General features: G+C 41.5%; 1 protein-coding gene across 3 annotated transcripts in view; it reads right to left on the bottom strand.

Annotated features, from left to right (window-relative positions):
* nell2a (neural EGFL like 2a) overlaps positions 1–16,749 on the bottom strand; it is an 87,151-nt gene that overhangs the window by 67,383 nt on the left and 3,019 nt on the right. For all 3 annotated transcript variants that reach the window (XM_020645888.2, XM_020645887.2, XM_065957025.1), the window contains exons 3-5: positions 7,821–7,971; positions 5,381–5,554; positions 2,239–2,335 (exon numbers count right to left, since the gene is read on the bottom strand). In XM_020645888.2, the coding sequence (XP_020501544.1) occupies positions 2,239–2,335; positions 5,381–5,554; positions 7,821–7,971 (422 nt within the window). The remainder of the gene's footprint in view (positions 1–2,238; positions 2,336–5,380; positions 5,555–7,820; positions 7,972–16,749) is intronic.

Genomic DNA, 16,749 nt, shown 5'->3' with positions numbered 1-16,749 from the left:
CAATGAATATTATATCAATCTATGTTTAAAGGGGCTATACGTAACTTTCAAAAATACTGCGTTTGTAGCGACACCGCATGGCCATTAGGCAAACTGCACCGGTAACCTGTCGCTCGCTCTCCCTCACGTGCTCGTCATATGTGCTCGTACGTACACAAACGAGCATCATTATCGGCCGTGAAACACTGGATATTAACCGGCATAATGTTTACAGAGGAGGTAAGTGGTCATACACATGTGAAAGTCTGTGAAGGAGTCTGTGTGTCTGTATTCATTCTCCATCCTGCAAACGACAGTCTCTGCAGGCACTGGCTGAGAGCAGGAGTGTGTGATGAGTTTGTACTGCTGATCTCTGTTAAGCGGAGCGGAGTGAGGAGGACGTGCATAAAATGTCACTTCCTGGAGCTTTCACGGAAAATACAACCCGGGGAAACTTTTTATACAGGCAACACAGATAGACAGTGAACATCTACTTTTTCACATCAATTAATCGTTCGTTTATTAATGGGCAATAAAAACTTTGACTATTATTACTTTTAAATAGAAGAAAATATAAACTAGTCCACAAAGAAAAGGTTGAAATCTTTTCCACAGAACAGGACTGTTTACACGTGTTTCATTTAGCTGTCTTTATTTAAGACAGCCCTCTGTTGTAACGCAGCAACACGACCAGAAGCTTTGACTTTTCTTTGCAGCTTTCTGGTGACTTAAAAAAAAACAACTTTTTGAAACTAGATTCCTCTGTGTCAGTGACTCTCCGCTTGCTGCAGTACGCCCGCAGTTACACGTGGGATGCCTTCGACGCCCGGCTCCATCTGTACCGGAAATGTGAATTTGTGAAAAACAACAAATGGCAAAGCGAGAGGGCTGAATCACTTCTGATGCAGTGAAATTACCAAAAGTAATTTTCTCCAAAACACAAACAATCACGAGAAGATTTACCCTGCCAGATTAAAAAATAACTTCAAAATGAAATCTGACATGAGAAATAAAAGGTTGTTTGCTGTTTCTTTTCTTCTTCTTTTTTTGCATTTGGGACTGCCTGAATTAAAATTAAATTGTTTTCAATCTTTTAGATAAGGATGTAGAACAAATTTACCCCATCAGCATACAAATCGAGGACAAATTTGGACAGTGGTTAAGTAAGATGAAATGGATTTATCTACCGTACGATGTGTGTGGACTGCAAATAGGATATCCATTGTGTTGTGAAGCATAGGTGCAGAAACACTCATTCTGATTCAAGTCTTCACCGTGACTGTTGTTAGAGCTATGATTTCCTCATCTTCAGCTGGCACCCACATACACACATTGACTTTTGGTCGGTGTGTGTGTGTGTGTGTGTGTGTGTGTGTGTGTGTGTGTGTGTGTGTGTGTGTGTGTGTGTGTGTGTGTGTGTGTGTGTGTTTGCATGTGCACTAATGAAGCAGGGCGTTTTAAGAGGAGACAAGCCTTCCTAGCAACTAATCAGGGCTTCAGAGAGAGGGGCGAGGAGAGATGCTGCTATGTGACGAGATTAGTGTGTGACCTCCAAGACTTCTTTCATCTACCAATTAACATGGAGGAAATCTAACAGCCTGGTCACAATGTGTAAAGCATTGAAACACACCAAGATATACACACACACACACACACACACACTCACACAAACATCCAGCACACAGCAGTCAATGCAGGCTGATTAAAATAGTTTGAGTTGCTGGTGAGCTGACATTTAGCCCAAACATGGCTCCCCAGGTGGGACATTTTCGGTGCGGACCAGTCCGGGAGAGAAAATATATGACTCCCTGCCTTATAAACAATACTATAGACTAAGCTTAATGAGCACAGTCCAGAGGCTATTTAATGATTTCTCCCAAATCAGCGCTGTGGGGGTTGCAGAGATAATTGCAGTGGGCTTAGCTGCAGACTAAGGGAAAAGGGAACAAACAATGACAACAAAGAAGGAAAAAATGTAGTCTATTCCTTGGGTAGCCAGTGCAACCCTCAAATTAAAATGGTAAGCCTTGAGAAATGCACACAATTAAATCCAACAGCTGTAATAAATAAAAGCAAACAAGCCACACAAAGAGGGGGTGGGGGGGGCGATACAGTATAAATCAAGATTGAGTACGGGGGATAAAAAGCTGCTAAGACGCATTACTCGCTCTAGCCATTCTGAATCATTTATCACACATCAGGCCAAGCATCAATGTTCATGCACTGAGAGGGGGACGTTTGTGCAGCAGCAGAGCTCACCTTGAAGAAGCCGTGAGCAGCGTTTCTCTGTCCGAGCCAGAAGGCAGCATCCTCAGGTATGTCCATGTAGGGGGCCTCCACCACCCGCTCATAGATCCTGCAGAATAAATACAGAATGCTTAAAAGAATCGCGGCACATTATAGGCCCCGTTACTGAACTTCTTGTATTCTTTAACCCTTTATTCACATTAAGAATATTTTTCTGAACTAAGCCTTATTGGTATGATACATTTCTCCGGTGTGGGACAGCATTGTTTGACACTGCGATGACCAAATTATATGATTTGTAGATCCTGTGAGGAACTTTGTGTTGATTTTGGCGCCCCCTGTGGATGAAGCAGTAAGTCTTTATCTCTTTGCTGATTTTGTCCTGTAGTGATTTTTTTTTAAACCCCCCCCAAAAAAATCTCATCCAGCTTCCTTGAAACAGTTAAATGTCTTGGGAAATGTAAACAAAAGGCTGTTTTGGCGAGGTGCTCCGTCTGACATCTACCCCACCTCAGCTGTCTCAGAAATAACAAAACACTATGAAGAAAGGTATTCTGTTGGTCTCTTTTAGGACATATAGAGACATCAGTTCAATTTTCAGTCTGGTTCATAACTGTTAAAAACGCCTCGCAGAAGCTGTTTATAAAATCCTCTCTCTGCCTTGAATCCAAAATAGTTCAGCACATGGTCTTCACTGACAGCATTTTACCGTTCTTCTCTACTCATCCATCGCTAACCTCCGAGCCGTCACCAAATTGACATTAAATTATCTGACAGTTAGCAGACAGCTAGCTGGTGCTTTGTCTAATTGGCCAAATATTGTTAACACATGGCTGATGTATTCAAGATTTGATGATGGACTAAATGCTCACATGCTGAGTGCATGTGAGCATTTTATATATCAGAATTCAAGTTTGATCTTCTATGCTATTTCTTTGTTTTGTTTTAATGTACAAACCAGTTACAGGCTGCTGCACACCCATTTCTCTCCAGTAAGATTTATACAGATGTATAATCATTGCAATTGAATTCAGTGTCTCTTTTGGTTGGTATGTATTTTCTGTGTTCGTCTCACCATGCTGAGAATACATTAGATTTTGCAGCCCTTCTCTGCTCTGCAGGTCTTGGCCTATTAAATCCTCCTGTTAACCCTTCTCCTGAGCACGCTTCAGATGGTCACATGCGGTCTGCGATACACATGGCATCACCGTCTGCTTCATTTTTTCTTTTTTTTCTGTGCCAGGGAGGATCTTCACACTCACACAGTAACACCCCTTTCACACCACAGATGCACACATGATGTGGGTCAACGCATGGTGTGATCCATCAGCCTGCATTAGAGTCATTTCAAATCAGACAGCTGACAGAGGTTACCTGCTCTGGATGTCACTGTTTGCAAAGCTTCAAGTCTGTGGTGTTGTTCCATTTAATGTACTCACCCGACCACACAATTACACCTAATTACACCAAGTATCTGACTGCCTGTTATTACTCTTTTTGCTTTGTTTTCCTTTTAGTCCAGATGTTCGATGTCTTCACTCTCACTGGCTCCTTTTTGGGACTTGGTGGTTATAGCTGATGTTTAAACCTCGATATCACAAAATAATTTTCCCAACCTTGCTATAAAGACCAGTTAACGAAAGCCGGGCAGCCTCCAGCCCACATTAAACCCTAATGAGGAGGAGGAGGATAGTTATGAAGGCTAGCCTTATTTAAGTTCATCCTTTAGGAGAGGTCACAGATTACATTTTGATAGACATCACTGTGTCTGCCCAAATGGCCTGCAGGATCCCCCCCCCCCCCCAGTTAAACACTGACAACTGTGTTTAGTGATGCCAATGCTCTGCTGTAGCCTCTATTCATATGAAGCAGTTTTTATGGATACAGGAACACCTTCTGAACAGCACATGAAAGAAAAAGGACGGCAAAACAAAACGTGTTTAGCTCCTAGTCTTCCAGATCACGTGTTTTCTCTTTGAGAGAGCTTCCTAACTTCTTCTTGTAGATTCTGTTGCTGAGGACATCAAAACATGTTAACATAATATTCCTTTTGGACAGGCATTCTCTTCAGGCCTCTTCTCATTTTTTTTCAAAAGTCACATCCACTGAAGTGATATTCACTCTCCCATTTTCCATCTGCTTGAATCCATGCAAACTCTGCATTATGCTCGATGGTCGTGTTAAGTACAACAATTATGTTTGCTGACATAATTTCACATTTGAATCCTTGACCTTTTAACTTTCTGTATAAATGTGATTAAAAAAATGTCAGCAAACTCTTACAATCCAACTTTTGAAGACAGCTTTGTCGCACTACAATGTCAGAACTAAACATTTATATTTAAGTATCATCTATATACAGCAGGGCTATGTTTCCTACTGAAGCCATTTCATCCACTACTTTGTAGATTTGTTTTAAATAAATTTAAAAAAGTCCAGCAAAAGATAAATGCTTCGTGACGGCTAAAGATAATGTAAAGCAGGGATGCACTGATTAACATTTTGTCAGCTGTTAAACAACACCCCAGATTCAATAATATATCATTGGTCTGTTTCTCTGTGATTTAAAATGTTCAATCAGAGAGAAAGAGAGCAAGTATATCACACTGAGAGCTTGCATATTGTAATGTAATGAAACAGTATTGCTCTGCCACAAAAACTAAATTAATCGAGTCTATTCATGTTACACACACTCAGTGTTGTAATGATACATAAAGAGGTTCACAGAACTGAGGTGAAAGTAAGGTGTTTTCAGACCAAACTGTTCTGGGGACTTTTTGAAGTTGAACTATCCACTAAGTTCTCTGGGAAATACACACCATTTTTTTTCTGTCTGCATTCGCACTGCCATGGTACCTACTCTGAAGCAGGCGCTACAAAGGTTCCTCTTAACGGGGTTCTAGGAACTAGAATAGTTCATAGTTCCTGCGCTGCGGAATCAATAAAAATGGAGGAGGGTTCCAACGGTTTCTAGAACTGTGAAAAAGTTCCTGCGGTCCGAAAACACCTATGGATCATTGCATCATAGGAGGGTACTCTGTGTTCTGCAACACAGCAATTCCCTTTCTTATTCTCCCAAATCACAACAAATATGCTCCGAAAATCATACTTTTCTTGTTTAAACTTATATGAAAATTCATCAGCGGTCGCTTACCTGTTGCAGTCGATGTGTAGTATGACATGAGTGGCACTGACAGCCACAGAGACTTTGTGCCACTGGTCATCAGCCAGGCTGTAAGGGAACACCTCCGTGTGGGCCTGTTGGCCTTTGGTACGATAGTGGAGGCGCAACTCACTGCGCTGGCCGCTGCTCTCCAGCTCCAGGAACCTGCGGGATAAAATCACCAGAAGCCTGCGTCTAGTAACAGCCACAAAAAGGAGAGTCTCTCTCCATCATTTGCATTCCCTGCAATGTACTGCATGTCCTCTTTGCATCAGAGTCTCATTACTGGGACTCAGACCTTATTTCTGTAGGCATAAAAACCTGAATGCATCACTTAAAATGACTTTACTCAGGGTTACTTTAGCACAGTGCAAAGAGATAATAAGTCCCTCATTTTATAAGCAGAGCACCCACATCTGCCCAGATTTGCAACACCATTTAGAGTTTATTCACATCACTAGTCTGGCATAATGGCACTATATGGTTAAGTGCAACATCAGCAACACTTAAATGTGGAGGTTCAAGTCTCTACATCGGCAGATTAGTATTCTAACAGGACCCTCGTCTCCACGCCACTGAGATCCACGCAGCATAGTGACACTAATGGAAAGAGCTGCCGATACACACTCAGCACCACCGCCTTTAAAGACAGACTGATTGAAACTTGGTTTATTTATTGGAAACGTTATTCTTAAGAAAAATAGACACTCAAGCAAAGTGTAGCCATGGAAGTGTTTATCTGCAAACCAGATCTGATAGATGTACTTTCCCCTCCTGTCGCACATGTACATTCATTCTGGCACCATAAACACACCCAGCCACCGCTTCTGACGCCGAATTAGTCCTTGCCACGTCTCCAAATGAAACCATGCAGCGCTGCTTTGTCGCATATGAATTGCTGGGAAAGCTAATCAGCGGCAGGGAAAGTCATTAACATCCCCGCGAGCTCTCGTCTCAGGACTGACTTTAATGTACAAACTGTTCAATCAACGCATTATGCAGGATTCAGATTGCTGTTCTGATCATCCAACGGTTCAGCTCCCACCAAGTAATGGAAGACATTAGCATGCTAACTGCAGATAGCGTCTCATCAGTTTTCAATCCACGGCTGCAGACTCAATGTTTGGATCGTTGATGGACTGTGAAGAATAATACCCTGGCATGCAGGGTGGTTTGCTTTTGTTTACTGGACTGGTGTGTAAAACATCTAAATACTCATCAGATTCTTTTTCTGTTCCGTCTTGGACTTTTTTCTTTTTATAATTTAATTTGTGTGGATTTTGAATTCATGTTTGTATGAGTGGAGCCCAGGAAGAGTAGTCGCTACTTAAGTAGTGGCTAATGGGGATCCAAATAAACAATAAACAATAAGATACAAACATTCAGGTTTCAATCGACACGGTGCGGACAGCTGGTAAGACAAAACAAAGAGTGGGACTAGAATTTAGAAAACAGCTAACTATGCTTAATCAGTGAGGACAGTTTAACTGTAATCTATTTGACATTAAAGCTCTGCCTCAGCCTCACACTGCTTGAAAATGCATGTCAAATTAACCATATATACTGCTTTTTTTTTTTTTAAACTGCCTTTAACTTAGGGGTGTGAACTGCATGGTAAGTCACGATACGATATAATATACGGCCAACAATAACAAAAGTATCACAATACATTAATGAACGATATATTGCAATTATATAATAATATACCGCAATATCTGTTTAATTTAAGTTCTTCTTAACTGAAGACGATAAATTGCCTAAAAGAAGGCTAAATGCAGAATTTGAGGTATTTATTCACTGGAATTTGGTGTCAGTTTAACTTCTTATCACGCTTCATTCTTCAATTTATTTTCATCGCTGTCCGACATCATCCTGTTGTCGTCTTCTTTGGCTATAAAAAAGTCTGTTCACATTACCCTCATTCATGTCATAAGCAGAACCGTGAGGAGTCATGAAGTGATGACGTAGTGAGTCAAAGCAGGAAAATCTGTTAAGAATTCCTTGTGTCTTCAAATTAAAATATATTGATATTTGGCACCAGTGATTCCATAATTGTATCACACAAGGCAGAACAAAGACATATTACCATACATATATATTGATTTTATATATTAGATTTTTTTAATTGTGGGCTTTTAAGTCTTTATTTGATGTGACATTGGATAAAGTAGAAAACCAGAGACATGCGAGAAAAGGAGCTGCAGGTCGGATTTGAACCCGGGCCACATGCGTGGAGGGCGATAGCCTACATACTTAACGCCTAGGTAGGCACAGAGGCCATTGGCGCCCCATCCCACCCCTACTTAAAATAAATATTCAACCAGGATATCCCAATAGCAAAGGTTCAACCTTTAACGGTTGGCCAAACCTGGGCTACCTTTTTAATATGTATTAGAGATTTAAAATAATGTGAAACATGAAGTGCTCTTACCTGTGCTCAGAGTGATGAATAGACAGGATAACCCCTGAGTTGAGGTGATCTTGTTTCAGTGTCACCAGCACAGTAAACTCATTCTTGCCTCTTAGCTTCTGGACCATTTGCTCTGAGACCTCGACCGGAGCCACCACTTCCCTGGAGGAGCCTGCAGGAGAATTCAAACAGAAAAAAAAAGATATTATTCAAATGTCTAAATGGTTGGCATTTATAAAGCACTTTTATCCAAAGCACTTTAATACGTCTCTCATTAACACATGCAAACACACACGGCTAGCTGCTGCCTGAACCTTCAGCAGCAACTGATAGTTCAAATGAACATCAACGTCATGAGTATAAAATCCTGAACTAATTATGTTTTTTTAAACGCATGATTTCTTATATCATACAAGGGATGCTGTGTAACATATTGAGAACAAATTAATAAGGAATCTTTTCACAATTTAGCTTTGAATTACTGCTAAAGAATATGAAAAATATAAACACAAATTAAAAACATAAAAGCTTATCACAGGTAAGTATTTTGCATGTATTCAATAATCAGACAACATGTTACAGATTTAAAGTGCATATAAATCAAATCCCAATTCATAAATCTAAACATTATTTATGTTCTTGGTAAAGTGTAAGTCAGCAGTCTTTCTTAATTCTACCCTGGGGTTTAGTGGAAAAATACAGTAACGAAATGCAGCTGTAATATTCAGGAATACTAAGCGATGTTTAAATACTCTGTAGAGGATGAAATATGTCAAAACATGTTGTAGTGAAGTGAAACAAGGTAGACGACATTTTAAGAAGACAAAATATTAAACAGAGGAACTTGCAGTACAAAACCGGAGAACATTGGGTTGGGATTTCTCCAGCCATACGCTGTAAATATTTGATGCATCCACATAAACTCTTGATGAATATGAAGTTAGGAAGGATAAACCAACATGAACAACATTTGGAGATAGAAAAATGTGTAAATAATACAACTAAATCACATATTATGTTAGATTTTACATTTAAAAATATGTATAGTTAAAATTTGAGTAAGTATTAATATTAAAGGGCTCAAATCTGAAGCTTTAGCAATCGCTTGATAACAGGGCAACTAATTTGCCCATTTGCAAGTTTGTTGAGTGTTTTAATCTAATAAAAACTGTTCTTGAAAAGGTTGAACTAAGTATAATGATGACAAGAATGTGTAAAAAATTGGAAACTAGCCAGCCACCACTCAGGAGTTGAAGTGGTATCAGGAAGTCGAGTCATTCACTCGCTGTATACAGGAGATAACAAGTTCATGCTACCAAATATTGACCCAAACATGCTAGCTGCTTTCAGCTGTCCAGAAAATTGGACCAGTGGATCAAACATTTTCTCCTCGGCTTGTTGTAGGAGGAGAGAGATACGAAGCCGAGGGTTTGTGGAGAGTAAGTGAAAGGCTAACGATGCCGGTGTGGATAGGAGGGCATTTTTTTGTGTGTGTTGTTAGCTCGTAAGCTCCTGGTCCCACCAGAGCTCAGCCTCCTTCCTCTCCGACTCTACACAGACGTCTATGCTACTTTAATGGAAGCATCAATAAATGATGACGTTTCTCGGAAGCAATCACATCAAAGAGTTCACTTCCAGCTATGGGATGCATGCAAGATGCCCTGGCACACTTAAGCGCTCCAGGAAGCTAGCGTGGCGGCTTCTCCTTAGTGTATTAACATTACTTCCAGCTGGTGGGAGGCGCCAATTAACACAATGCAATGTGAAACAGGAAGCAATGCCGTGATGCAGACTGGCATAGTGTACTCATCGGTTCTATGGGATAAAATGAGAGGGTGCTGCAGAGAGGAGTGTGTTGTTTTTTTTTAAAATACTTTCCTCCGTATGCTTTCAGTGTAGACAAACAATGCTAGCATTAGCTTTTCAGGCTTTTAAACCCATTGGGAAGATATTTCAAGTTATTTCTGTGTAAACAAAAAAAAAAAAAAGCTCCCTAGATTTGTTGCTCACCAGAGGAGATACACAGGGCACAGGCTCATGCATTTTGCATTTGCCAGGGGAGTATCATTCCAGTGTCATTAGCTGAGGTGGGACAGATGGTCCATGACTGCAACAGGAGTTCTGCCCAGCAATAATCTGCCACCATCAACAGATCGCTAATAAAGCAAATGAACACGGTTGACGATAATCTCAAAAAGGAGTGGAAATTATTTTTGCTTTGTGATTGGACCCGAAATATTTTCTAATTATTCAAAGCGGCACTTGTGAGTCCTTTATCAGAGTGTTTTTGCTCTTTGCTGTTCATCAATTATAGATAAAGTCCAATCCATAGCAGCATAAAAATGTCTCTATACACCCACACACTGCACTGTATGAAACTATCTCCGTTTTTTTTTTTTTTCATTTTAGCTAATTGAAAAATATCAAATTAACTTCCAGCATATTACGGTATTGTTAAGTAATAAAAGAGAAGCATATATAAGAGGAGCTAAATTCTAAATAAACTGAAGAGACAATGGGAAAAACACTTTTGCTATGCCATGTGTTGAACAGAGAGAACGCTGACATCTCAATCATGAGCAGAATGTGTGCAGTGGGAGCAGGTGCCAGGGCGGGGTCCGCACTGAGAGAGAAGGCTGATGAGTTTGAGGGGGGGGGGGGATGGTGAGGACGGAGGAACCTCTAACACTGGGCTGCTCTTCAGCTCTGCAGCCATGCGCCCCTTTGATCTATGAGTGGATGACTCTCATCACTGGTCTATATACTTTGAGGGGAATGGAGCTTCTTCAAATGGGACTCCCGGGGATTGGAGGGGTGGAGGCAACTTCTCATTCAGACGGAGGGATGAGATTGGTGTGCGTGGAGTAATATGAAAAAGCGTGAGGGTCTGAAGACCCCTTTACTCACACTAAATGAATATTAAGACAGCTAAGGCGGGAATACCTCTGCATTCCTAAAAAAAAAAAAAAACACACATGGAAGGGCAGCAGATGAGCGCTGTGAGGAGAGGGCCAGCTTCTCCTCTTCTGCCAGATCAATGTGGCCCTGCTGGGGGGGGGGGGGGGGCCCTTCGGTCGATTATCTATTGGCAGGCGCCTGGATGGGGCAGCCACCTGCTACCTAACGACCACTCAGATGTGAAATTCTGACACAAAAGAGTCGGAAAATGATGATGTAGCGCATGAAATTCAAATCAGCACATTTATCAGCACAATACCACAGCTCTTGTCACGAATCCTGCATGTTTACTGGATACGAGGACCGGTTGATTGTGAGAAAAACTGTATTTTTTTTTTTAAGGCTGTTCTATCAGCTGACTAGAGATCTTCAAAAGCCTCGGGCTCAATAGCATCTCTAGGAAGTGCAGCTTTTGGCTACGAGCTAATCTTATCTCCTGGGTACATTGTGCTTTAATGGTTACACTCAGGATACCGTTTCCATCCCTCAGCTTCACTTCTAATCTTAAACTGTCTAATGTGGTTTTATTTTGTCTGACCACCAGTACCCACGCAGCTGTAATCCCCCCCATCCCCCACACACACACACACACACACACACACACACACAAACACACACACACACACATTTAGCATTTAGTACAGGTGCTCTATAGCACAGCTTGAGTCAGGATACACCCAGCTTTGCTACAATCCTTTTCTCACACATTGTTTTCACTTCTGCCTGTACACAATGGACTCTTTCACATAAAAGACAACAACCCCCCCCCTCCCCTCCCCTCCCCTTTTTCTCTTATTCAGTCCTTCCCAAGAAAACTGTCTTAACGGAGCGTTTACTGCAAAAATCAGCAAAATATTTCAAGGAAAGAAGAATTATCTTGTATTTCACAAGAAATCTGTGTGAGCTGGATTATGTTAACAAAGCAGGACTTCATCTTTGTAAATCACCTGCGTTGTCTCGGTTTCCTTTGACACCAGATAAGAATGTGATGGCGGTTATAGATCAAAGACAAATTCAGAGTCATTTTGTCCCTCATTGAGTATTAAAGTTTTATTCTATGTCAATAATTCATTAGAACAGCATAGCTTTGATGTAATTTGAACATGCTATTCCAAAACAAATCCAAAATAACTTCATGAAGTAGAGCCCTTTAATAATATAAAATGCTGGAAAACAATGAGCCTCTTCACTTGTGATAGCCCCGTGGTTATGTTAACATATTTTCAAGTCTGTTTTTGGTGCAGTACTCTTGCTTAAATTCATAAAAATTGTTATACACAAAGTACAGATCTTATCTGTAGGCTACTGGCTGCAAATAAGTGAAGGGATATTTGATGAGAAGATCTTAATCACTTTGTACGTGAATTAAGAGTCATTTCACTTTAGTTTTATGGTGGATTGACAGAAAGAGATGACACCTCCCACGTCTTTGCAACAACTCTTCAACAATTTTTTTTTTTTTTTAATTGGCCGTCTTTCGACCAGTTAGGACTGAGCGAGCCACGATGAGCTGCACTCAACACACAGAGCCAGGAGGGGGAATCAACACAGTGATCCAGTCAGCCGTGGCAGGGGGGACACAATGCTGCAGTAAGACAAGTGAAAATGTGTTATTTTCTCATTGCGTAACATTTTTTCTTTCTGTTTGGAAAATGACAGAGCATGTTGCAAACAACACATTTTTATCTGTCGGCCTGAGCGCACAGAAGGATACGTGTGGGAGGGTTCGGCGAGAGAATATCTCTCCAGAGGGATTAGAGTAATGATAAACTCTCCACCGGCAGCAAACTCCAAACCTTTCATTACTGTCAACACACGCACACACACATTTGAGTCTGTGAACAAATGCACTAACAGGTGCAGAAGAGGGAGCAACACGGACGGGCACATGCAGACATCTTGGCTGGCGTACAGCTCCAAACGTTGAGTCGATACAAAGAGAGGCGGCTAAATTGAGATATGCAGAATCATGAATGATGAATGCACACACACATAAATACTTATAACAGCCCCCCAAAAGCAGCTTGTTTCAGCTCCTGAATATTCCCCCACGCTCAGTCAATCTACATTCGGCAGACTGCCCCCCCACTGTGTCTCTCCACTCTTCTGGAACAAATACTAAACCGAGTGAAGGGCACCTCCAGGACTGCTTTGGCCTGCAATTTCTCCCCAATTCTTAGATCACCTCTCCAGTGACCGCCTGTCTGACATTCACACATACACAGGGCTAATGACAGCTTTCCAGCAGACCTAACTGTATATCTGCCCTGAGGGTTGGGGGGGGGGCTCAGAGATATCTTTCCCTCCATGGTCATCCTGTGCGGAACGAGGGATCAGGCGCGCCCCAGAAAACAGCAAGTAAAAGACATTCAGACCACGGGGAGTTTGGGATGATGTCAGTTAATAGTTTGGAAAAGGTTGGCTAACTTTTTGGAAAACACACAACAAAACGAACCGCAAAATCAGCAGCACAGAACAGTTATGCTGACTAACATAATAACATTATCTTGACCGGTCTTTTTTTTTTGCCTTGATAGAAATGTGCAACTTGTCAAAGATGACACAAAACATATCATGCCATTTTGTCTCTTACTGAGCAAATAAAGTTGTATTCTCCTCTAAAAATGTAAAAGATTTTAGCACTAAAAAAAAAACATCTTTCCAATACAAATCAAAATGAACTTCATGACAAAGGAGCGACTTTCTTGCAACAACAAAGAATATGACAGATTGCTACTCTAAAACTGACACACAAAAAAACAACAACTCTTCGTTGCTTTGTTTGAATCGTTTCCTCACACTTTGTTCTTTACCCTTCTTGAATTTACACAATGGATTTTGTTTTTTTGAGAAATGGAAGTTTCCCCCTTAACGATGATGGTTAAAGATGAAACAGGGAAAAAAAAAAACAAGCCTCTCTTTCAGTACTCAAATTTTTACTCCCAGAAAAACATATTTCATGTCTTTGATGTTACACGTTCCCAGTAAAAATCACAGATAAGTTGAATACGCTTATAAAAAAAAAGTGGTGTCATATTCTAACAGAAAGACAGAATAAAAAGTATTTCTACACTAGTTGCCAAGAAAAACTACATTCAAATGAATTCTTGAAACAATGAGTCTCTTCACTTTTTACCGTCTCCTGTTTAGGTTAGTATTTTTCAAAGTCTATACAAAAACAGAACTTTGATCAAAACAGTTATTGTTTGCTTTAAACATTCCTCCTGTCCATACTGGCTTCAGAGAGGTCATTTTTGATCGCAGCTTTCACGTAAGACATTGGGGGGGGGGGGGGGTATTCTTCCCTCTGCAGGTTCAGCTATGAGACTACTCTAGTCTGAGTTACACAAATCAGTTGAGCAGTTTCCACTTTACAATCCCCCACTTTGTGTCACTATCCCTCTGCAGCAGCTCACCAAGGAAACACTGTCTGAGCAGCACAAAGAGCAAATTTCATCCTGTCTCTTTTTAGAAAATAAACCCTCAACTGATTTGTCTGACTCAGACTTCAGCCGCATCATATTAGCTAAACTGAACATTTGCATCGGCAGTTTATTTAGTTCCAATCTATTACTGTTATTAAGATCACTATGGGAAGAGATCTCCTAGCAGCTGGTACGCACATTCAGAGCAACCGTCATCCCTGTTAACGCACTGACTATGTAGACATCTCGGTACTGGGCATCTGTTTTTTTTAATCTCCTCACCATCATCGGGGGTTAAAGATATTTCATGACTCCAGTTTACAATATTTACTGATCAACGCAGATGAATAGAAGAAGCAAAAATGTTAAGAAAACCACTGTTTATAACGGTCTAAAAACTGCTTACACTATATTCTACAAGTCAAACTCCATTTATGAAAAATAACAGAAGCAGCTGGCAGGTATGATGCTTAATTACTCTGTTTTGATCATAGACTGTGGATATTAATGGACGAAGCCTGAGTGACGCCATCCATCTGTTTCTGCAGGGGGCTCCGGAGGCTCATCGGCAGCAGCCGCCATGCTGGAAATCCTGTCTCAGCCTAACTTTCAGTCAACCTAACGACAGGCCGAGAGTTGGAGCTGAGGAGGATTTTAAGCCTCCTGACAAACAGCTACATCGTGTCAATCAGGTCAGCTACGCGGAGGAAAATACCTAATCAGACCAATATCGCTTTTTGTACCAGGCTGTAAACATGCTGATTTCTACTGTAAAACTGGCATTTTTGGCTAGGGTGTGTACGTGACTTCCCGGGGCTCCTGGAGCCAGCCTCAAGCGGACCCTCGACAAACTGCAGGATTATGCACTTCCACACTGGCTTCATTTTTCAACACCTGAGGTTGCAGCTCGGTTTTAATGTATGAACATAATCATTTGCATGACACTACCAAATTTCTATACATAAGGTTTATCTTGATTTGGCGTTAGACTAGCGTTGTGACAACACCAGAATTGTTTAACTTATGATGTGAGTTAAAATAAAACGGAACAAATATCTGTTTTGATAACACGGCAACAAAAATCGAAGTCCTCGACACCCTATATTGGATAATTACTTGTTTTTCAATGATCCAAAAATTGCAAGCAGACTCCTGTGCACTGTATAAACCGCATTAAGTCAACACAAGCCAAGGTATCGGAAGGTATTTCATCATCGAAAGTTTTGCAGTGCATTGTGCAGCAGGAAGAGTAATGAGACAAAGTTATCACTAACTCGGGAAACATTGCTGCACTGTGTGTGCTCCATTTGATAGAGCTCTTATCCAACACACCTTGCAGCATAAATAGAGCACAAAGATTTAGCATGAGTGTAACACCAACCTCATTTAAATTAACCTTATTGATTCTAGTAACTTCATTCTCAAGTTGCTGTCTTGTCTTTCCTTTAAGTGTGGAGTTTTAGACACGAGCCAGCAGCTTCTGAACCAGCTCAGTACAACTCATCAAACAGTGCAGAGGCTATTCTCCTATAGATGCTTCAGTCTGCAGTGCATGTATACTTGCTGCACCAGTGTAATAGCAGCTGTCAAGTGTAGCCCCTGCTGCGGAAACACAACATTTTCATTCTGATTCCAACACTTATATGTCTGCTCTACACACACACACACACACACACACACACACACACACACACACACACACACACACACACACACACACACACACACACACACACACACACACACACACACACACACACACACACACAGAGATAAATGCAGGAGAAACAACCTCACAATCACATGCGCTCCCTCTGTCTTCACGAGGAAAAACACACACTCAATAGTGTTGCTGTATTACAAATGAGCATCTTCCATCCTGTTACACTTCAGTGTCGCTGCAGTCGGGGATATAATCACCACAACATACACAGAATCACCTCACCGGCAGTGTTCCAACAATCCGAGCAAGAACATGCTTTCGAGACAGACAGGATTCACACACACAGAGATACAATGACAGGGGAGCTGTGCTCTGCAGCTGAAAGGACGCTTCGAGCAATTGTGTTGTTTGCACTTGGAATGAGTTTTGTAGCTAGAGAAGGCAGAGAGAGTGGGTGTATGTGTGTTGGGGGAAGGGGGGGGGGGGGGGGGGGGAGGGTGCTCCTGGGTGTGGCCCCCCTGTGCTTGTTTATACAGAGACAGATAGATATCTGGATGTGGAGATATTAAAAAAGCATGGACGAGGGAGGAGGGGGTGGGTGGGTGCTAATGATGTGCTTATTTGTCGGCGTGGGATGAGCATCACCTGGCATCAGGACACGGGAGGAGCGTAGCCCGGGGGCGTTTCTCCCTCCCTCCCTTAGGTCCACCTCTCCTAATGCCATGCAGTGTAGCGCTGACAGCTACCTTCAAAAGCATCAGCAGGGGTGCGCTAAACAGAAATTCCCCCCGCTGCTCACCGCTCTTCTATTATCTCAGACACAAAAAGACATACTTCGGCAGACGGATATAAAGATACAGCAGGCAGCAAGTGAATTGCTTGTGCGTGCACATGCTCATATACA

This window comes from Labrus bergylta, chromosome 7, assembly GCF_963930695.1.
Source record: "Labrus bergylta chromosome 7, fLabBer1.1, whole genome shotgun sequence".
In the NCBI taxonomy this organism is placed as follows: Eukaryota; Metazoa; Chordata; class Actinopteri; order Labriformes; family Labridae; genus Labrus; species Labrus bergylta.
Note: the sequence above shows the minus strand (reverse complement) of the source record. Positions and strands in the feature narration are given on the sequence as shown.